The sequence below is a fragment of the Silurus aristotelis genome (assembly GCF_946808225.1).
Source record: "Silurus aristotelis genome assembly, chromosome: 28".
Taxonomy (NCBI): domain Eukaryota; kingdom Metazoa; phylum Chordata; class Actinopteri; order Siluriformes; family Siluridae; genus Silurus; species Silurus aristotelis.
In genome coordinates, this window is record NC_139601.1 from 14,923,907 (window position 1) to 14,947,741 (window position 23,835).

Sequence of the window (23,835 nt, forward strand, 5' to 3'; positions counted from 1 at the left end):
CTGCGCTCTCTGATCTTTTTCTTGTTCTGTTATTGCTAGACTATTATACAGGCTATTGCTAGCTCTAAAGATGTCTATTCACCAGTCTCAATAGGAAAAGTGTTCTTTTGTTGAGGTTTAAAAAAAAAATAATAAAAAGCGAGCAGCCCTTGGGTGAGGAGTTTGGGCCTGATACTCTTTCAGGTCCCTTGTCTGCTTCTTTGGAAAAAGCTGTCAGTTTGGAACAAAAACGAATGACAACGATAAGGTCAGTCTTTTTTACTTCGCCTGAAAACAGATGAGCGTTTCTGTTTTGCTCTCTCTATTAATTGCACTTGTAGAAAAGCTCTCAGAGTTCTTTGGATGATTTTTTTTTTTTTATAGTAGGTACAAAAGTATTACATTTATACAAATATATTTATGTAAATGGCATTAATGTGCAATAAAAATCTGATTTAACCAGCTTTCTTTATTATTGTACTTCAATTAGTCAATCGACTAAGTAATGTTATGTGCCTAAGGTTGTTTTTTATTGTCTGTTGGGAATGTGAAAAAGTTTAGAAGTCATTTATTTATTTATTTGCAGAAACATCTGGCCTGAACATCATCATATTTGGACTAATAAAATTTGTATTACCATTATTGGAAGTTTCCCACCATCACATCTGTCTTAGTCAGCTTTCAATGTTTAATTACAAAGACACGATAAATGTCTTGAAAACAACAATTTAAAGATTTAAAAAAGAAAGAAAGAAAGAAAGAAAGAAAGAAAGAAAGAAAGAAAGAAAGAAAGAAAGAAAGAAAGAAAGAAAGAAAGAAAGAAAGAAAGATCATATTAAACATTTGCTGTTATAATAACCTCCACTCTTCTGGGAAGATGTTCTCCTAAATGTTGGAGTGTACTTGTGGAGATTTTTGCTCATTCAGCCACAAGAGTATCAGTAAAGTCAGGTACTGATGTATTCTAGGGTGCGGTGCAGCCAGCGTTCCAATTCATCCCAAAAGGTGTACAATAGTGCTGAGGTCAGAGCTCTATAGCAGGACACTCATGATCTCCCACTCCAAACCATGTAAACCATATCTTCATGAAGCTGGTTTTGTGCTGGAACAGGTTTGGAAGGGAAAATGTCATGCTACCACAATCAAAGACATTCTATACAATTGTGTGTTTCTAACAGTTTGGGGAAAATAATATATGGTTGGAAAAGTCATGTGACTCACTTCTTTAATTCTTATACTGTATCTGCCTCATTGCCAAATAAAGTGCCTTTTTTTTTTTAAAGCAAATATCATTTTATTTAAATAATATATTTACAGCTAAACCTTTGAATAAGATGTTTTTTGGAGACTTGTATCTTCATAAGCCTTGAGCAAATTACGAACGCAAATGTTGGGCATCAAACATGTCTTGGCTATGTGTCTACATTTGGGATAAGTGAGAATTGTGAAAATTAGGTTGGTTTCTCTGCCAAGGCTTTCCTTTAATGAGTTGTGCAAGCTGACAAATCTCGCACTGTTCACGCTTCTCCACCTGCTCTGTTTGCCAGGAAAAAACGCGACGGTCTATCCCTGTCTCATCGCAGCAGACTGTGCCGTTTCTGTCACCCGTGTCCTAACAAAGAGATGACTCAAATAAAGAATATAAGGCAGCAGTTTTTCATCCTCCCATAACGCTCTCAGGGATAACATAAATAAATAAATAAATACATTTGATGGCCATGGAGCGGTTCAGGCGTGATTCTGAATCACTACACAAGAATGAACACCGAGCCACAAGGGCTGGGCAATCTGCTGCTGAGCTTTTTTTTGTTGCACTTCATTATCCCCGTGCTGTAGTGCCACCTGCTGCAGTTTCGGCTTTTAGTCCGAGAACCTGGGGCAAGAGAAAATGGATGCACGGAGTGTCTCGCTCCTCTCAAAAGCTTGCACGAGTCAGAGTGACACGGAGCCCAGCAAAGCAGTAACTATTCTTCTGAAGAACTCTTTGTCAGCAATCATGTAGCTAAATTGCAGCTTCGAAGCTGCCTGAGACGTCCCTGTTAACTAGCCTGGTTACATGGAACGTTGCGAGCAGTTTGAAGGTGCAATTTAGCTGCATGATTGCTGTGAGGGTGAGATATTCACGTTATATTAACACACGCACTGAGAGAAAGAGTGAGAGACCATGAGCCCTGAGAAAAGAAAAACTGGAAGCAGTGAGCTGTCACAAAAAAACATATATAGTTATATAAGTTGAATAATTATGTGATTATAGAACAATTTAACTAATTTATTATATTTTATTATATTCTTCTTCTCGCATTTGGTTCTATTATTGCTTTTATTACTATTCTGCTTTTTTTTATACAGTGAAGCTAAAAAGTATTCAGACACCTATTTTTTTATTATTTAAAATACTATTCTTGTATTATATAGTATACTATTATTAAATGGACACACTGCAAAGTCTTGATTTTCTACAATAGTAAAAATAGAAATTATATGTCTGTCAATATACATATTAATTATGTTACTTTGTGGTAACAGTTTGCAGAATAACCACATGCCAGAAAATGTCAGCTGCCCCAGTATGTTCGTCCATTAAGTGTATGATCACATGACCACCGCTGATAAGAAGGTTGGGGTTTCAAGCCCTGGTATATGTATGAGACCTCACACTCTGACCCTTACTTCCTAACATCAATGGGATATAAAAAGAAAGAATTTTACTGTGCTTTAAGATACAACAAAGGCATTTTAACTTTTTACCTTTAATCACAACAAATTTGCAAGATGGGAGCATCATAATATGGGGCTTCTTCTCTGCAAGCAGAATTTTTGGCTAATATTTGGTATGAGGAAGATACTTTTCCGAAGACAACCAACCTAAACTTATACCTAAACATACCACCTGACACTGAATCTATCGGCAGAACCCTTCTAACCTTGAGGAATTAAGAAATGGGCCAAAACTAAAAATCCAATGCTGCAAATGTATTTATTTATTTATTTATTTATTTATTTATTTATTTATTTTTACCGTCGATATCTGATAGCCGCAATTCTCAACAATGTTTGTGGGAATTTTTATCATAAATAAATAAATCAATAAATATCAGATTATTTTGAGATACTGAATCATAGGGGTTTTTTTTTTATTATTATTACTTGCTAAATGGGGCACATTTATCTGCAAGAAAAAGACTTTTGATAATTTAATGCCTACATCTTGGCCTTGCTAATAACCAACATAAATTATTTTGCTTGCGTTCTATGAGCAGAACAGTTTTATTTACAGTCCAATTATCACTGTACAATCCAAGCCTTGTTCCTATGACCACATATGCATTAATATTAAGTTAATACTATTATATTGTTGTATTATTATATTGTATTAGAGTTGGAACTGCTACATATATCAATGTTTATTAGTATGCACTGAGTATCACCAGTGGTTTCATGATCTTGCTCGAGGCAACAGTTTTGAAGAAGCCTTTAAAAGTTAAGTAAAAACAACAGTAGGCAAACTTCAAAACAATTCTTTTCCTCCATGTGTACTGTATGTGCTGGAGGTTTTTTATCACTTAAGCATAAATATCCCAGGGATACAAATAGAAATTAAGCATTTCAGAAAATACTGTTGCTACACAAATTGTCAACAGTGCTAAGTAAAAAAAAAAAAAAGCAAACAAAAAAAAATTGATGCACTACAAGGAAGAAAAAACATCAAATGAAATAGAGAAATTTGACTTGCTAGCAAGATTACCCTCAAAGATCTAGTGCATACTGTATTTACCATACATACCATACTTATGTGAATTTGATGTCAACGGAGATTAATAAATAAAAAAAAAACGAATGAGATTAGAAAACAGTTTTGCCAGTTAATACCAGGTGTAAAGCCATTTTTCCATACAGTGTACGATGTAAATACCCGTAATAGAATTCTCTTTTTTTTGTCTATTAATGATTTTATTGTATTGGGAAAAAAACATTCATGTGGAAGCAATCCTGCTAATGTTTTAAGCTATTGTGCTTTTCGCAGTACAAAACTCTATACGATGATAACTATAGTTTACATGTCAGAATAAATGATCATTCTACCTTTATTCCCTATGAAGTGTTACCTCTATGACCAATTCTTTGTTTTCCCAGAAATGCCTCGAATGGGAAATGTCAAATACCTCTAGCATGTGTTCCCACTAAAAAAACTCAGTATGAAAAGTCATTTAAGAATCAACTTATGTATCAAATCTCACAAACATGTTCTGAAAAATCGATTTGATTCTGCTTTAAATTTTGCTCAGTGAGAAACGTATGGAGTGTTAAATCATTTAACCCCAGACCATATAAATTTGTAACTTTTTTTAGGCTGTTTCAGTCTCATCAGGTGAATGATGCAAGTATGCTTTCATAAAAAAAAAAAATTGTGCAAAAAAGGGTGTGACTCTTTGATTCCTAACGGAGTGTTTAATGAATAATTCACTGCATGAATCTACCATTTAAGCTAGAAAGAAATCAGCCCCAGCATTGCTTTCTCATACCGTTATGTGTGTGTTTTATATGCTAGATATAGTGATATCATGCTTGCTTATACAAAAATAATGAAAAGAATCATAAGAAAAGATATATATTGTACATATTTGAAGTCTTGCTACCCAGTTTTTGTTTGGTCTTTTTTTATTCATATTGTTATTTTTTTTTTTTTTTTATAAAATTTTCCCTATTACGTATTTGACAAAAAGCCATTTTTTTTTTCTTGTGTTTGTGAAATCTGTCCCAGCCTTACTTCTGTATGCTATTGTGTGCAGTTTTGTCATGACTATACAGTCTACCCTTAATAATGCCCTGTTCGGAACTTGCGGCTCGGAAAATTTGTGAGTTCTCATAGAACATAACCCCCACGAGATCCGGGGGACCGCTGCATATGGTGTTTATGATTATGTATCACCCTGGAATTGATTTTCCGATTTGTGATATAATTATTACAAATGCTGAAATAATTATTCAGGCCCAAATAAGAAAAAAGAAAATAGTGCTAGAATGCAGTTTATCTATAAATAATTTCTTGCTCATTACAAGCAAAATGTATTTGTCAAATGCGATTGTTCATGCGTGCTATTGTGCTCCATACTGTATATCTGTCCTCATTAAATTCAATATTGAATACTAATGGCGTATTATAGATCAAACCTGCTTTTGCCACCAGGCCACACTTGCCACACTGCACTGCAGTTTTCCTGTGTATCATTTTTAAATCTTGTTATAAATGTAATTCTTTGCATGTGTTGGTTTACAGCCTGTAATGTTCTTGTATCCCCTCTAGGAAACATCATCATTCATAATGATCACATCTGCATTTTGGGAAACAGGACTGAGACTGTTGAGACGCATTCTATGCATTTGTATTTATTTGTTGGTACAACTAATAGTAGATGCCAGTGCTTACCAGAAGAGCAAATTAACAGTCAGCTAAACAGCAAATGAACATCATTCAGTGTTTGGTGAAGTATACTAAAAGATATATTCTAGGTAGGAAGTTGAATGCCATGGCAAAACAAAAACCCTAATCTTTTAGACTTTGATAGAGCAGATTTGCACTTTAATCTGAGCTTTGCTAACAGAGCATGAAATGTTATATTCTAGCAAAATAGCTTTCTATTTGTCACTCATGACATGAATTATGAGTAACTTTAGACTGTGGATTTTGGCTCATTTATCTGTTTAATGTAACTACGAGAAATGTAAGTCTGGTGGTGTAAATATACTCAAGGTTCTACGAAATGTCATTTGAATCAAATATTAAATATACACATGGAATGCTGTTAATGAATAAAGTAACTAACATTAAATGTAGTAGAAGTAGTACTACCTTTTATTATATTGTTGATTTTTTTAGGGCCAATTTTTTATTTTATTTTATTTATTTATTTATTTATTTATTTATTTATTTATTTATTTATTTATTTATTTTCTAATAATGCCATTGGTGGCATAGTAAATGCCAAGAAAAAGTGCTACTGAATGTGAACTTTATACAATTTAATATGGTCAGGAGTCCACAAATATTGTATTTTTTTCAAGGCATTATGGTTTCAAATTGTCTCTTACTTTTATGTAACATATAACATATTGCTAAAAAACCCTCTCTTCTAGACACTTCTAATATGCAAATCCTGGCAAGTTTGTTGAAGCAAACTATACACTTTTGGACTGATCTTGGATTGATCTTCCCAATGCTTTGTTTGGCTTTGGTAAATCATGATTTGTGTAATATGCGATTAAATGTTCTTATTGTAATAGTGGCCAAGTTAATAAGGAGTTCTTCCATAAAATAATAACATGACCTTTTGCAGTGCCAGTAGTGGCTTAATAGTTAAAGCAATGGGCTACTTATCAGAGGGATGGGGGTTTAAGCCTCAACACTGATAAGGCCCTTAATCCGCTCTGATTCAGGGGTAACTTCCTTACAAGCTTGGATATGCAAAAGCATTTTACTGTGCTGAAATGTATATAAGACAAATAAAAGCTGTTTGTTGATTTTTAATTGAACCTTCTTATTTAGACTGAAAGATTTGCTTGTTTCTGCAGGTTAAAAGACAACATAGATTTTCTAGACAAAATATTTTTAATACATAGACCTGCTGTCCAACAGTAGCATGTAATAAAAGACTGCAAACATTGTTTGGCAATAGCAAGGATAAGTTCTCAATGGGCAAATCCGATACAATACATTTTGTATTCGGGATCACAAGACTGATTTGTGATGAAATAAAGAACATCTATATGTCATTGAAGCATCCTGAGCTTTTGTTTTTGTCTCACCACATGAAATTCCTTATACTGTGAGATTTTTGTTCACTCACCGTTAAAGTTGATGTTGCGGATGTATTTGAGCAGCTTCTTGCCACCTGCAGATTCCATCTCAGCGCAGATGCCTGACTGCTCAGGGCATAAATCTTTGTGCATGTTGTGTAGCGCGTGTGCCATGGCATACACTGCATCAATCACAAACTGTACTTTCCCCTCCTGCTCGTACTTGGAGTCGATCGCTATCCGTTCCTGGCCTAAAGGGTAAAAAGTCATAAAATCGTAATTTTACTGTTTTTTTTGTATACATTGTATATTTAACATTTCTTCTATTTAACTGTGGTAAAATATTAAAAAAAAATAATAATGACATCAAATACCAACAGATGCAACTGGTTTGTTTGCTGACAATCTTTATATAACTGAAATACTGAACAACGCACAGCCCACTCTTTATAAACTTTTCACTTCACTTCACTTTTCTTTATAAAAAAAAATACTAAAATTAAAAAAATTAAAAAAATTAAAAAATTATATATATATAATTACTTGTTTACTTGATTTTTTTTTTTCTCAGGACTTTAAATTACCTTAATTCATTAAACTTTTAGTCGTATAATAGAAATACATTATATATATATATATATATATATATATATATATATATATATATATATATATATATATATATATATATATATATATATATATATATATATAATATTACTTGTTTACTTGATTACACAATAAAGAGATGATTTGCCATCAAAATTTTCCTGCAAAAACACTTGAGTACCTTCACAGTAAAATGAATAAAATGATCATTCAAACAACATCAAAACACTGGAGTTTTCTTTTTACATTAAGCATGCAAATTATTAGACTGAGCATCATTTACATAAGCATTTTGTATAAATGTCAGAAATCAACTTGCCGAAACTACAATTCTTTACCTGTTGTTTTAAAAAACTGCTGAAAGTCATTTGTTCATAAGGCAACATGTAACCTATAAAAGCTTTTCATAACAACTGACAGAAATGTACAAACACACATATTATAAAGATTATGATGCTTGCTGCCTTGCCCTGAACCGATAACAATGTCATCATCTGACCTTAAGCTATACAAGGCTCCCGCTGAGTCATGCTTGTCCTCTGCCCATTCTCATCAACCGAACGTAACCCAAGGTGGTCTGTGAGACTGGTCTGAAAAAATTTCTTTTCAAAATCCTTTACACCTGGATAATCAGATCTCTGATCTGGTCTAATTCTAAAGGTTGATTGGGCCATTGGGATAAAATTAGCCATTCAATTTAGACATTAGATTATATGTTAATATTTTATTTGAAAGGGTATTTGAGGCTAAATATGTATAAACATGACCACCACACTTAAATATTGACCTACAAATTGTTATACAATATGTTTAGAAGATTACAATTTTTCTTTACTGCAAGTAAGGAGTTCAAACATGTCTCAGCCTAACGCTCCATAAAGATGTTGGTGTAAAAGAACTAGAGTGACCTGCACAGTGTCCTGCCCTAAATCCCACTAAACACCTTTGGGATGAATTGGAACGCCTCCTCACCAAACAGCAGTGCCTGACCTTACTGATGTCCTTGTTGCTGAATAGCCAAATTCCCACAGCCACACTCTAAAATCTAGTGGTACTCTTCCCAGAAGACTAAAGGTTGATATAGAAGCAAATGAATGGACATACTTTTTAATGGGATAGTCACAGAGTACATATGGTGTGATGGTCTTGTATTTAGTTTAGTTTTGTTTTATTAACCTACTACATCTACCAACCTACATGCCTTGTTGATGAGACCAAAGAAAAATGGCCTCATCGATCCTATCATACAGGAGGCCACAGTAACTTGAATAACCATTCTTCACAACCTGGGTGAGCAGAAAAGCAAATCAGAACACACAAAACAATGAGGTGGATGGGCCACCGCAACAAAAAAACCAGAGAAAAAATGGCTGATTGATTCTATCTGACAGGAAGGCCACAGTAACTTGAATAATCATTCTTTTCACAACCATGGTGAGCAGTAAAGCATCTCAGAACACACAAATCCATGAGGTGGCAGGGGCACCACAATAGAAGACCACATCAGGTTCTACTCCTACTGTTGAGCACTCATCACGAAGTTTTTAAATATTCAAGATCCGGTTGGCGTAGTAGACAAGATCTAAAGTGTTGAGAAGTCTCAGTAGGTCCGGGTGATTATCTATGACACGATCAAAAAGAACCACCAGAAGAACTGAGGCTTATCAGGACTTAATTAAAATGCTTATAATCTTCCCCAGTTGCACACTTCTCTTCCCCTAGTGTTGCACTGATACCGAGACATCTATTGTGTTTTTCACAAAAGGCTTTTTTCCAACAGTGGAATTTCTTATCAGGATCTATTTATTATGATTTTGCGTCCAGCTGGATGACAGGGTGCCAGTAACTGAAGGAAGGTTCACACACACAGACACACATCTAATGCTTGTTAGATTCTATTAACTGATTCATCCTCTTATCTCCAAATATTTCTATGTAGGTCACTTCTATGTGGCATATAAACAAACCAGTTTTCTAACAGGATTAAGACTAGTATATAGATTTTCAAATAGAGATCACTGCAAATTGCATCCTTATGGAGATTAGAGCTAAATCGCGCAGAGTATTACTTTGCTTCCCAGAAGCAAATTGCAACTTCTTTCTTTGCAATTTTCTTTTTAATCCTCCACCAAATTAGCAGCACTGCACTCCTGCTTTGACACTGCATGCCCTCCGAAGGTTTCCTAGCCTCCTTGGGGAGTCTCTCTAACCGACCTACAGTAAAATATCTTCCCTTAAGCATATGCCCAGCACCTTAATCACTGCATCTGATTTATCTCAAAGATGTTACTAAAGAACTAGGTTAAGGGTTAGGTTAAACACATGCTGGATCTGGACATCGCCTTTAAACTGAGTGCATGAACTTCGATATGGGAGTCTCTTCAGGGAGGTTCTGTGGATAAGAACTATGTCTTAGAAGGTAGCCTGCTCCGGGGTACCACTATTACAATTATTTTGGAATGAACAAATAATGTGTTCTAAACAGACATGAATAAGAGGCACAGTATTTTTAAAGCTTTGATTAACGAGCATCTTGTTACGACTAGAGGTGTGTGTTTCTGTTGAAGATGCAACAAAAAAGTGGCACAAGTGGAAACCTTTTACATTTTGTATATGGCTACAATCGAGCAGTCAGATATAACGCTTACGGGAAAAACTAAATCACACATTTGGAGCGTTTATTTATTTATTTATTCGTAGTAAACACATCATCAGGGTCAATCAGGGTTGCAGTGCTTCGAATAGGTTATGATTTCATTTTATACTTTAGGAAGTGCTACCCATTCAATTTGTTAGAAAATATCACAGTTTGAAGGAGGCTACATTTCCTGCACATTTCTCATATATACTGTAGTTAAAACTAGTTAAAAAATTGGTGTGATGTAGCCGAGGTTAAGGAACTGCTAGAGCCTGATAATTGCAGATAGTCGTGTGTTTTTCCAGTGTTTTGGGGGTGTATAGTGGTATATTATATCTACAAAGAAGTATTAAAAATAACTCTTGTTTAGGCAATGCCCACTTCCTGTTAAAAAGGCACCATAGATAATATCATTGTGCTGAGTGTGTCGTCATTTTTAATGGTGGTAAAAAAAATAAAAGTACAACATAGAATTTTAGTCAGAAAACAATTCCAAGAAATATAATAATTGAAGTGATTTTGTGTTTTGTTGGTTTCTTTTTACTTTTGTTATTCTTACATCCAGGAGAGAAAAAGGAAAATTAAGATATCGAGTGAATGGTGTTTATAAATGTTTATAAGTGAAAATGGGAACGAACAAAGCAGTAAATGTAACCCTGAATGGATGAAAAACATGACATGATGCTACTGTGATAACGTTTAAAAATAAATTTTGGAGATCTGAATTCATATATCAGAGGAATAAATGTGTACACACACAAGTTTGTGGACACCTGACAAATACACCCAAATGTGTTCCTTCTTCAATCTGATGCTTTAAAACTTAGACATGGTTTGCCAAATTTGATGTGGAAGAACTGACCCCAATGGGAAAACTGACCAAAACCCCATTGAAGTTTGGAAAACATCAACTCCTGGCCTTACAAATGCTTTTATCTGCATAGCCACACTCATAGATTTAATGGAAAGCCTACACAGAAACTGGAAATTATTATAACAGCAAGGTAAGGGACTCAATCTGGAAAGTAAATGGCTTGGATGTTTCAAAATGACAGGAAGGATGATACGGTAACTGAAATAACTACTCTTTACAACTCAGAAAAGCGAATTGCTTCTGGTGATCAGAAAAGCATCTCAGAATGAATGAAATGTTGAGGTAGATGGGATTTTCAGTTAGAAATAGGACACTGAGATGACATTAAGCACAGGCTTAGCAAATCTGTAGAGTTTATGACTGGAATAAGAGGTAAGTTTAAGGATAAAGAGCATCAGCTGCTGATTTGTTTTCGTTAAAAAACAAAAAATAATAATAAAATAAAAAATCACTGGAAAATTTATTTATATATAAGAGGGATAATTGTGTTGTTCTTATAAAAAAAAATAATAATAAATAAAATCACTGCAATACTCTACTATCAATAAACTATTAATGACTAGTTAGTTGATAGTCTTACTGTCTCTTTAACAGGATGAACTACCATAACATCAGGAATAATGCACAGATGTTGATTTGCTTCTCTATGCCTGAAGCAAATCTGCCTCCCAACTCGGCTTTTGTTCTGAAACAAACTGATGTGGCCATTTGCATCCGTGATGCCACACCGTCTGCATTATACACAAAAAGAAATGAAAAAAAAAAAAAGTATATCTGTCGTTAGAGGTTCATTCACCAGAGTTCTATTGATCACAAAAATACCCACAAGGCCTTTCAAAGCTAATTAGCGGCTACTGTTGTGCTAATTGGGAAAATTATAAAAGTGAAGAAAAGCTCCCCTAGAAGAGGAGCGAAACGTGACTAATTATCTTTCACACACGCTTTTACATACATGCTGTCAAACATGTAATGATCAAGTTTTGTTCTATTAAGGGGAACTTTGATCTTTGCTTGCTGAGGGAAAAAATAGCTGGAAAAAAGGGGTGTTTTCTTTTCAGAAATATATGGAGACTTTTTTTTTTTGTTACGGTCGTTATATTAATGAGATAAAGCAGCGCAAGGCGTCGTCAGAAATGGAAGTGATCCCCGAGTCTGGGATACAAAGATAAACACACCATGTAATTATGATGAATAGCTGGATTTGAAGACTGACAAGTAACTAAATGTTTCCCAAAATGGCAGAGGGTGGAAAAAAAATTTATACTAAAATCCAGTCTTCATTCTAACATTCGATGTGATCATGCATGCTAAGCTGTTTTTATCTATGTGTTTTCATCTAAAAAAAAAACAAGCTATTTAACAAAAAGTATTTTCTTCCATAGGAAATGCCATACATACTCTGCGGCGCTCGTGGGTTTTAATACAAATGTGCTGGAGTGGATTTTTTTCCCCACTATCGCATGATGTATAACAGTGAACCCAGGAAACAAATGTATGCTTCAAAACAAAATAAAAAAGTCAATAGACATGTGAGTGTTTATGAATGTTGTTATATCGAATGGCAGACATTACACATATCAATATTGGAGTGCTAGGCTGCCTTGGCGAATTGGTTCTCGTAAATCTTCACCCTGAATTATATTTCATAGCTGTGGTATAAATTATTAAATGACAGTGAGCTGATATACACAAATAATGTAAAAAATCTATTTAAACACAGAGTGTCATACAATAACAAATTCCACAGCAAATATATCTCTGGTAAGACTTCTGCCATAATTATATTTAAAAATTATATATTGGGGTTGGTTCCCCGGTCAGGGAACCAATCCCAGCCACTTCCAGTGCCAGTCCCAAGCCCGGATAAATGGGGAGGGTTGCGTTAGGAAGGGCATCCAGCGTAAAAACGTGTGCCAAATCAAATGTGCGGCGGATCCGCTGTGGCGCCCCCTAACGGGAGAAGCCGAAAGAAAGTTTATATATTGGAGTAGGGATATGTGAAAGTTTGTGGACACCTAACGACCACACTCAAATGTGTCTTTTAAACTGGTACTATACATTCGGAAACATATGAGATGGTATCAAAAGGTTTTAAGACCAATGGTTGTAACTGGTGCTATTCGGACTATGTGCTTTACCATATGCAATTGTATTAAAGACAACAAGTTGGAACAAAGAGCAAATGTGAAATTTTGAGTGAAACTAAGCAAATCTTTCCCAGAGACATTTAACCTGACATGTGTTTAACAAACGGTGATGCTGCAATAAGTAGTTCAAGGTGCCTTGTGTCACAAGCATGCTTCAAGAACAGAAAAACTTCACTGGAAGACTATAAGAGATAAGGAGGATCTTAAATGAACTCAACCCCTGAAAAAATGTCGAGACCATTTAGCAACTTGTGCATGATGATAGTCGGAGAACAATCCACATGATCTTACTTCCACACACACCCTACTCTTAAGATTTGGCTACTGCAGACTTTGCCTTATTCAAGAAGATGAAGATCCAGCTCAAAAGACACCATTGCGGAGATCCGGCATGAATCACACAAGGTGCTTGACACGCTTTGAAACAGAACCCTGGAAGTGCTGAATTGCTGTTCAAGGGACTATTTTTTCGGTGATAGTGTGTAAACATTGATAAATACTTTCTTGTCAACAAAGCAAGTCTCAAAACTTTTTGATACCACCAAGTACACTGATCTAGAATATCTCTGTATGTTGTACGATTACATGTACCCTTCACAGGAACTATAGAGATGGATTTGGACTGTAATTAATATCAAAGGTTTGCTACAATAGCTTAGGATCACAGTTTGCTTGAAGATAAGAAAAGATATATGTTTATTGGTAACATAGTGGGCAAATTTCTAACAGGTTTTGAATTTAAGAACCCAACTGTACATGACTGAACAACTGTAATGAATAGACATTTGGTGCCACCCAGGTGAGGATGGGTTTCTTTTTGAGTCTGGTTGCCCCCAAGGTTTCTTCCTGGGAGTTTTTCTTTGACACTGTCACCAATGGCAGACTCATTAGGGATAAACTTATAAGGAACAAACTCAAAGGCACTAAACTTATACATTCCAACTTTATAACCTCTTTGTAAATTTCTATAAAGCTGTTTTGGGACAATGTCCATTGTTACAGTAAAATCGCTACACAAATAAAGCTAAACTGAACTGAATTAAACTATGATTTCCAAACCATTTTGTTACATGATAAAGTCTTTGTGCACAAAGCAAGCTCTCTGAAGGCATAGTTTACCAAAGTTGGACTGGAAGAACTCGGGTGTCCTGCACAGAGCCCTGACTTTAACCCAACTGAACACCTCTGGGAGTTTGGTGGACATAAGTGCCTGATCTTACTAATGCTTTTATCCTTAAAGCCACACTTATAGATCTAATGGAAAGCTTTCTCAAAGGAGTGGATGTTATTATGACAAAGTAAAGAAATGAATCTGAGAAGTAAATGGCCAAACCGGTTCAAAATCACAGGATGGATTAAAAGGTTAGTGAAAAAAACACTCTTTACATACTGTAGTGAGCAAAAAATCAGAGGTGGCAAAATTAGGAAATCCTTCACTCAAGTAGAAGAACAGATACTCATGTTTTAAAAGACTCTGGTTAAAGCAGAAGTACTGACTACACTTTTTCACTTAAGGTAAAGTAAAGAGGTTTGGGCTCTGACATGTACTTAAGTAAAAAGTAGCCATTACTACTACGTGTTTAAGTGTCACGCTGGTAACTGGACCCCACGCTATATTAATACAAAAATATTTCAAATGTTGTTATCTTGTGAATGTATCCAGACTTACCAACTACCATATAGAACACGAGCAAAGAAAAGATAATTCCCCCTGTCTCATCCACGTTAGCTGAAGGCCCATATTTCTTGTTGCCTTCTGCCTTGCGTTGTTAGCTTCATAGGCTAGCCTACGCTTGTGGTGTATCATAGCCAGGAAATGATACACCAGTGGTAGGTTAAAGGCACGCAATAACAAGAAACAGGTTGATGGGCTAAAAACGGTGAGCAATGAGAAGATAAAATATTGATCATGTCGCCAAATTGATTAAAACGAATGTAACAAACCTGGTTTAAAAAATTTAAGAAGTAGCTGGTACAGATATATGTGAGTGAAAGTAAAAAGTTAATAGTTAAAGTCAAAAAATTAAATAGTAAAGTAAAGCACTGGGGAAAGTATTTGTACTTCATTACTACTCATCTCTGCAGAACTGCACTGCAAAACTGTAAAAACTGGAATATGTTTTTTTTTTTTCTAATCTTGAACTGTCTACAATGGAAGATATTAAATGAATACAAAACGACAGACAAATCCAAAATCATACACAGAAAACAGACACAGGTCAGGCAATTAGTGAACAATGGGAACAAACAGAAATGAAACAGAATAAAGATGCAAATCAACACAACAAAAATACAAGGAATTGATGCTGAAGGTGAGGTGAGGAGGATCATTTTTTATTCAACCTGCACCTGCTACTCTGTAAGCAATCAACCATTGCATTAATATGGTACAGTATAAAGGAGGAATGAATAAACTGGTGATCTTATATGATTCTGATTTATAGCTTATGCAAATGAACCATATAATGAATCTCCCAAGAAGCATCTTTTCAATGTTTGCCTCGACTTCTGTTCTTTTAATGTGTCTACCAATAAATATGCAAATATGAATAAGTAATAAAGGAGAAATACCAGGGTTAAAGCATAATAATAATCATTAAAAAGTACAAAAATAATGAATAATTGATCAAAATTTCTGTGCTCGTAAATAATTAGTGTCTCTAAAATCTTGTGCATGTTTAATCTTTAAAATGGTTAAACTGGGATTTATTAGTATTCCAATTACTGATATATAATCTGTACTTAGGAAAGGATTATGATTATTGACTGCGATATCGCATTAAGATGCCCACTGTCAGGAGCACTGAGTAGATCAATAAAGAAAAGTAATCCAGCATTGAATACTAATTACATGCCTTCTGGAATGCAATCATTCACATTATATTGAAGCATAATCAATGTTACTACACTTGTATAAAAGTAATAATAGTAAAAACTCTCTACACAAACACTTTTTTATATTAGTAAAAAAACAACATAACATGAAATGTATTTATACAAAACTTTCATGACTTCCATGTTTATATCGCACCCAAAACACTTTCTATATATACAAGCATTTTTACATTTCTTCTTGCATTTGCAGTATTTCAAATGTGTAAAGTTGTAATTTGTCTTTTTATGCCTTTTTATCTTTAATGTCTGCTATAATTTATGTCATAGGCTGCTGGAGGATTGACAGAGTAAGAATTCCACTGAATGGTGTAACAGACTGTTTCCTAACATAGTGTATGGCATTAAACTCCTCAATCTTTATGGATAGATATACACTATATTGCTAAACATTAGCGGACACCTGGTCATAAGTATGGTATGTGCTTTTTATCATCGCATTCCACATTTAGTCCAAATTTGCTCTTAAAATTCCCTCCACACTTCTGGGAAGATGTTCAGATTTTGTAGTCTGCTTGTGGAGATTTGTGCTCGTTCAGACACAAGGGTAGTTAGTGAGGTCAGGTACTGATGTAGGTGAGATGTGGTGGCCTGTGGTCAGAGCTCTATCGCTGGAGATTTTTCACTCCAACCCATGCAACGTATATCTTCATGGAGTTTGCTTTGTGCACAGGGGCATTGTCATGCTGGAATAGGTTTGGGTTGGGTTTCCTATTTCAAGTGAAAGGAAGATTTCATGCTACTGCATCCAGACACATCCTGCTACTGCATCCAGACACAAACTGCAATTGTGTGCCTTCAGCTTTGCAGTTACAGTTTGGGAAAGAATGCATATGGCTGGGAAACTTGGATGTCCCAGTACTTTTGTCCATATACCGGAGTGTACATTCCCTGGGGTTGACTATTGACTATTTTGATTACACATCACTGACAAAAAAGATGAATAATAAGAATGTTTAAATGCATTAATTATAATGATAATAATATTAACAATAATAATAACTATTATTTTTGTTATTAAAGTTTCTAAATTTCTAAATTTCTAAATAACTCTAACCAAAATTCCACTGTTTCTGCAGGATTTTCTTAACACATTCTCAGTTTCATTATAAAACAGGTACAGGGTCTCGTCGGCAAAATGTATCGATCATGAGAATTTCACAAAACATGAAGAAAAAATAGTGCGCCATAGTGACTTTACCAAGAGGAGAACACAACTGATAAAAGCACACAAGAAAAATATGCTTACGCACCCAGGTTAATAGATGTTTTTTCTATTTTCCCCAAAATACATTTTTATTAGTTTTTTCACCATTTGTTTTTCCTGTATCACATTAAAGGCAGAAAAAAATCGGACATGATTTATAATGGTTTCACAAGGGCTGTGTAGCCTTTTTAAAGCCACTATATCTTTATCAAGACCACTACAAATCATTGAACATTCTTGTAGCCTGAGTAAATATTGTTCTTTTGGAAATTGTCAAATAATATAAAGGTATAAGTGAGTTTCAAAAAGTTCCAAAAAGTCATGAACCTAAAGAATGTGTGCACATTTTCAGGCACTAGTAAGGACCCTGGTTTAGTACACATTGGGACACTGATGACTCAATTTCCAACTTCTAATGTCCTCATCAGTCACTGTAAAAAATCCAAACTGATTAAAAAATTTAAGTGTTCTTGGATGTCCTACAAATTTTATTTGGGCTTAACCACATGCATTTCTGCCATTTTGAGTACTTTAAATAGGACCGTAGACCAGCTAGTGTACATAGTGAACATATGACTGAATCATATCTGAACGTCACAATAATGGGGAGATTATATATATATATATGATGAGAAAGCAAGCTACAGCGTCAACTGAATCCTGAAGCAAACAAAGCAACCATGTTCTCTATTTTAACACTTAGCTCTTTTGTGGCTTTTTACCTCCTGCTAACTGCATTAACTGCATTCACACACATTTTGATTGAGTTCATTTACATAATCTAATCAATAAAATAAAAATGCATAGAAATTTGTTTTGTTTTTCAGTTCCCATAAAATAATTTTAGGTGCGTCAGATTGCTTTACATAATGCCTTCCTCAGAACACATTTCTATTACATTCATGTACAGTACATCTCTCTCTGGGATGTTGATGTAATAAAATAAAAAAAAGTGCAAAAACAATAGTCAATGATATTACAACAAGTAATAATAAAACAATTTTTTCATATGTTGTAAATTTTTATTCAAATCAATGTTAGTTTCTGAAATATCGCCGATTCCAGTTACACCTTTCTGCAAATGCTCTCAAATTTTCAATAAATTCTGAGTAATCTATAATCAACAATGATTAGTAGAGCATTTAAAAAATAAAGTGTTTCCTGATAAATCAGATTGGGCAATTGCATACTGTATAAATACAATTGACATGCATCATAACATATTCCTACTGCCAAGATTCTGCCATGAACCACAGGACTATTCTCACATCAGCATCTATACCTCACCATGTCATGTGACTGTGCACCTGTTTCACATTCACTGGTAATTAGCACTTATATATATATAGCCTCACATTTCATAGCACTATTTGTCTCATGTTTGTCTTCCATTCCCATATGATTCTTATGTTGATGATCAAGTTATAGCTTCTTCAGTTTCTGTGCAGTTTGTTTTCCTTGCATTGGTGATTAGATGCATAATTTCAATCAGCAAATCAATAAATTGCAAAAAAAAAAAATCTTCTATAGGATCCTGCCTTTTTCTGCCTATTCTTTCTTTATTTTTACTTATACCTCAACTTTGGGACACGTTCACATTTGTGTCTGTTGTGGGATAACCCAGATTGGTATTTTGGAAGGCTCTGAATTCTGATTTCTTTTCATTAGGATCATAATTACATAAAGGCGTATGGGGACAGCAACCTGCAGCACGGGAGCAGGAGGAAGACACAAGAAGTCTGGAAAGATCAGTCCATGCAAATTCTCCCTAACAATCTCGTTACCTCTTATTAGTGGGGAGGAGCAGCAAACAAGCCAAGCGTGTACCCATCGAAGCGCTGGAACACATCCAGCGAGAACAAAACAAAGATCTGGAATTCCACAGACTTTCCACCATGAGCCATATTGGATTCTTAAACATTGAATAGTTTCAAACTTATATTAAACTTAATTTTGAAACTACACTTCGAAAGCTGTAGAAAAGTTAATTGTCTGTTAAATGTACATAGAAATTTGGTAATTGTTTATTGAAGAATTGAAATAGAACACATGGGTTTGGATACATAGTAAAAAAAATAATAATAATAAATATATATATTATATACATCAAATATGGATGCTTCATGCAAATGTATGTTTTTTTTATTATTATTATTGAAACCATACTTAAAATAGAGCATAAAGTATTGTATATTATATATAAAAAATTATATATAGTAGTATATAAATATTCTTGTAAATCTTTTTAAAGCAAATATGGTGTTTGAATTACGTAAATCATCAAGACACCACACGGCCTTTTTGCTATGTTTCCACATGGAAGGTTAATGAGGTGATACCAGAGAATATATATATATATATATATATATATATATATATATATAAACACACACACACACACACACAATTTTCCCATATATGATCATACTAAATATACTTTAAATTAAGTCTCTACACTAACATAATTTGTAACGTATGAAACAATATTTAAGATGATGATCTTTTATACTTAATATTTTGCCAAATAATATACATTTTGTCAATTTTTCAGCTTCTAAGGATGCTGTATTGTTTCTCCAGGCCTAGATGGAGTTGCATGATGGACAAAAATCAATGTTCAATACCAGTCAGCCAATTCCAACTATTTATTTATGATTAACGACAGAGTGGAAGTTTTTGGGTGTAGTATTACTTTAAAAGTTTCTCTATTTATGCCCACTGTTGCACTGCAAGGGTAGCTCATGCTTCTTAGAACACTGTGTTATCCTCACGACAGCAGCATGTGCTGTCCCTCTTGTCGCACATTTGATCCCTTGATGTGTGGAAATTGGCCCTCGCACTGACAGGGTCTCTGGGCAGATCTACAAAGCAGAGGTGCTGATGGCATTGCCAGCTGTTGCACAGCAGGCCACTTCCTCTTCCAATCCCGAAATCAATCTTACTGACCTCAAGAGACTCTGCTAGTAATCACAGTGCAGTGCTAAATGCATTGTAATGCGGTATTAGCAGTGCAAAAGAACTCAAGGTTCCAAAAGGTTTTTTAGGTTTTAGTAATAACGTGCTGCACTAAAGATGTGGCAACGGATTTGAATGAACTTTTTTATATATAAAATTAGGGTAATGAGGCATGGTAGAGAAGAGCAGTTGTAAGATTTACTAAGAAAATCTTCCTTTGTTTTTCCAAATCTGTGTTTTTCTTTCAAATATTTTTCTCACATTATATAAAGCAACACTTCTTGTGAAATTAAATCAGCTATACCAAAAAAGTATGAAAACTATTACATATCTACTTACCACTACTACTACTACTAATACTAGTATTAATAATAATAATAATAATAATAATAATAATAATAATAATAATAATAATAATAATAATAATAATAATAATAATAATAATTACAATCATTACAATAATTAGTATATGCAGTGCCTTATAAAAGTGTGGATACTTACACACTTTTATGTATGAAAGTTTACTTTGACCAAAAGAATCCTCTCTAGGTTACATATGTGTATATACATATATATTTATAAACATTGTAATGCTAGCCTGAGATCATGCTAAATCATGATTTATTTTTGCTATAAGAATACAACAATTTATTTTAATATTATTTTAGCCATTGATTTCTAAAGCTAGTCAACTAAAACAACCAAAACAGACCTAAATGAAAAGGCACACTTGCTAAGCTTGATATCATTATTCACAATACTGGTAATACAGTAAAACCCTGTTGGACGAGCATAATTCGTAATTTGTAAAATTGCTCGTAGGTCCATTTTCTCGTACGTTCGAACAAATTTTCCCCATAAGAATGAATGTAAAAGCGATTTAATCCGTTCCGAGATCTCATTCTAATTTCTGCACATAAAAAGTATTTGTATCCTATTTTAACAAACAAATACAGCGCAAATTACCGTAATGTAAACATAATTGTACACTTACTCATGTGGTAGTGGTTGATTGCGAGTGTGAGACGTGCACCACGCTCGTAACCTTCTTGGTTTTAATGGTAATTCTATTTACTTTTGTTTTTCGCAGCACCAACACTGATTTATTCTGGAGACATTTTTCAAGATTTCTAGTGAACTAAAAATATAACCAAAAAACGTTACGTTTTTGCTGCACTGAACAATGAGAGCGACCGAGTGACACGAGATGAACTAAGCGACTGATGCTACCCTTGGCCGAAAACGGGGAACTGGCAGCGTGGTTTACCCGCACCTTCGAAATTTGCTCGCAAAGTAGGGTAAAATTTTGGTATCTCCGTTTGCTCGTACTATTAGTTGCTTGTACAATAGGGTTTTACTGTAGAACTAAACTTGTTAATGGAGATTCTGGTTTCTTTTGAGTCGCAGTTAGCAATCATCATTGTTTTTTCAACTTTATATTAAATTCAAGTTTAAATAATAAAATACAAACAATATACTTGCAATTTATCCTTTTGTATGCAATTTATATTTTCCAGGATCGTGGTGGATCTAGAGTTTACCCCAAAAACACCGGGCAGAAGACAGGAATACATCCTGAATGAAAAGTTATACAGGAATATATACTGAATGAAAAGTCAGCCATCACTTTTACAGCATTTGGCAAACATCCAGATGTAGATCCTGCCATGATAAAATGATTTATACAGCTGAGGGTTAAGGACAGTTGAGGGTTGAGGATTAAGGATCCCAGCAGTGGCAGCTTGGCAGTGCTGAGATTTGAACACCTGACTTCCCAAAATGAAGTCCAACATCAAAATCACTGAGCTACCTCTTCCACGTTCATACATTTTGTAAGTCGCTCTGAATAAAGGACCTACTAAAAGCAATAAATATACTGTTAATGTAAATGCTGAGCGGCTAAAAAGAGAAGCTAATCCACCTATTAGTCTGGTTTTATTTGATGAGAAGTGACCAGAGAAACCGAAAAGAACCACTTGCACACACTTGGAAAATGGGAAAATCCCCACTGGTGGTACCCTGAGACTAAGAGTGAACAAGGGATCCCTGGAGCTGTGAGGCAGCGACACTACCACCATGATGTCATAAATGTGTAATATTATTCCGAAATATTTTTGGAAAGCAATTTGTTAGCATTGAACCAAAACTTTCAACCCAGGTGCACATTACAAATAGCTTTCTTTCTGTTCACATGTTTATATTCTGTCAAGTCCTCTGATGAATAATCTTGAGTTTCACTTGAGATTCTCTCTGCGTAACGTGCTGTCAGACTCGTCCTACGCCCGGGTTTTTCCACACAAGTCAGTCAGCCTGAAATAGCAGCAATGGGCTGAGCAGAACTCATTATGTAATTGAGGGCTTTATTTCAAAGATGGAACTGCTTTGTATTCAAATATGCATCTCTAGCAGGATAAAAGCAAGAGGCCTTGCACAGTTTTGATGCTTTTTTGATGGGGAGACAAGAAAGCGGGAAGCATTCAAGGGCCTTGCACTTTATCTTCTTGCGCAATTATCAGGGTTGACAGGCAGGCATGAAATGATGTGAATCATGGGGTGGATCTTCACATTGTTGTACCAGGTTGCTAGTTTCGTATGATGTATTGGTGTCTTTTTTTTATTTTATTTTTTTATACAAAACAAAAGAAAAACATTGTTTATACAAAAACGCAATTATTATTTTTTTTTCACAGATGTGTTGTAGCATAATCTGGTTTAACAGATTTCCTCGGGTTCTCTAGTTTCCCTTCTTCAATCTCTGACAAAGTTGGAAAAAAAAACAGCAAGTGCCTCCTTTTGTAGTGTATATATTTATACAACCTAAAAAATTCAGAACTCAGTAGAGTGTTGGTTTTGCAATGCTATGACTATCAATGATTTTGAGCATCGACATTGACACAACCAGTGGCACCCTAGTCCTACTAAATAAAGAATGTGCAATAAGTACTGTACCTGTGCACTTTCTACTGGTGTCTTCTTTCTTGGAGGAGCTCATGAGCTTGCAGTTAAAGTTCTCCTCCCAGTACTCTGCAAACCACACGTTTCTCCTGTTGTTTTCCAGCGTACGGGAGGTAAAGTAGATATCAAACCCTGAAATACAATGCAAACACAAAATCCCATGATTTTTTGTGGTCCAATGATATTACATCTAAAAAAAATATGTTTGTGAAGTAAAGATAAAATACATTCAAATAAATAGATATACAGTATCTCACAAAAGTAAGTAACCATTTTAGTAGATCTTCCCAAAGAACAATACTATAGAAATTAAACTTGAATACATTTTAGAGTAGTCAATGTGCAGCTTGTGTAGCAGTATAGATTTACTGTCCTCTGAAAATAACTCAACATACAGCCATTATTGCCAAAATAACTAGCAACAAAAGTGAGTACACCCAAGTGAACATGTGAAAACAATGTTCAAAGGGTCAATATTTTGTGTGAGCACCATTGTTATCCAGCACTGCCTTAATCCTCCTGTGCATGGAATTTACCAGAGCTGCACAGGTTGTTGCTGGGATCCTCTTCCACTTATCCATAATGACATCACAGAGATACTGGATGTTAGATACATGGCGCTTCTACACCTTCACATGAGGTGATTTTAAATACATTGTATTCCCTAAAGACATGTTTTATTATATGTCAAATGGGTTTATTGATTAATGGAAAAGGGCATAACACTCTTTTGTGTTCTTAAACACTTGAAATTGGTTGTAGTTTATATAAAGGTTGACTTGAC

The 23,835-nt window shown here is 34.7% G+C and overlaps 1 protein-coding gene across 3 annotated transcripts in view; it reads right to left on the minus strand.

Moving 5' to 3' along the window:
• grm7 (glutamate metabotropic receptor 7) overlaps positions 1–23,835 on the minus strand; it is a 223,175-nt gene that overhangs the window by 67,496 nt on the left and 131,844 nt on the right. For all 3 annotated transcript variants that reach the window (XR_014532301.1, XM_083534429.1, XM_083534430.1), the window contains exons 5-6: positions 23,046–23,183; positions 6,825–7,025 (exon numbers count right to left, since the gene is read on the minus strand). Coding sequence is in view for 2 of the 3 variants with exons in the window: in XM_083534429.1 (XP_083390555.1) it covers positions 6,825–7,025; positions 23,046–23,183 (339 nt within the window). In the remaining variant the exon portion in view is untranslated. The remainder of the gene's footprint in view (positions 1–6,824; positions 7,026–23,045; positions 23,184–23,835) is intronic.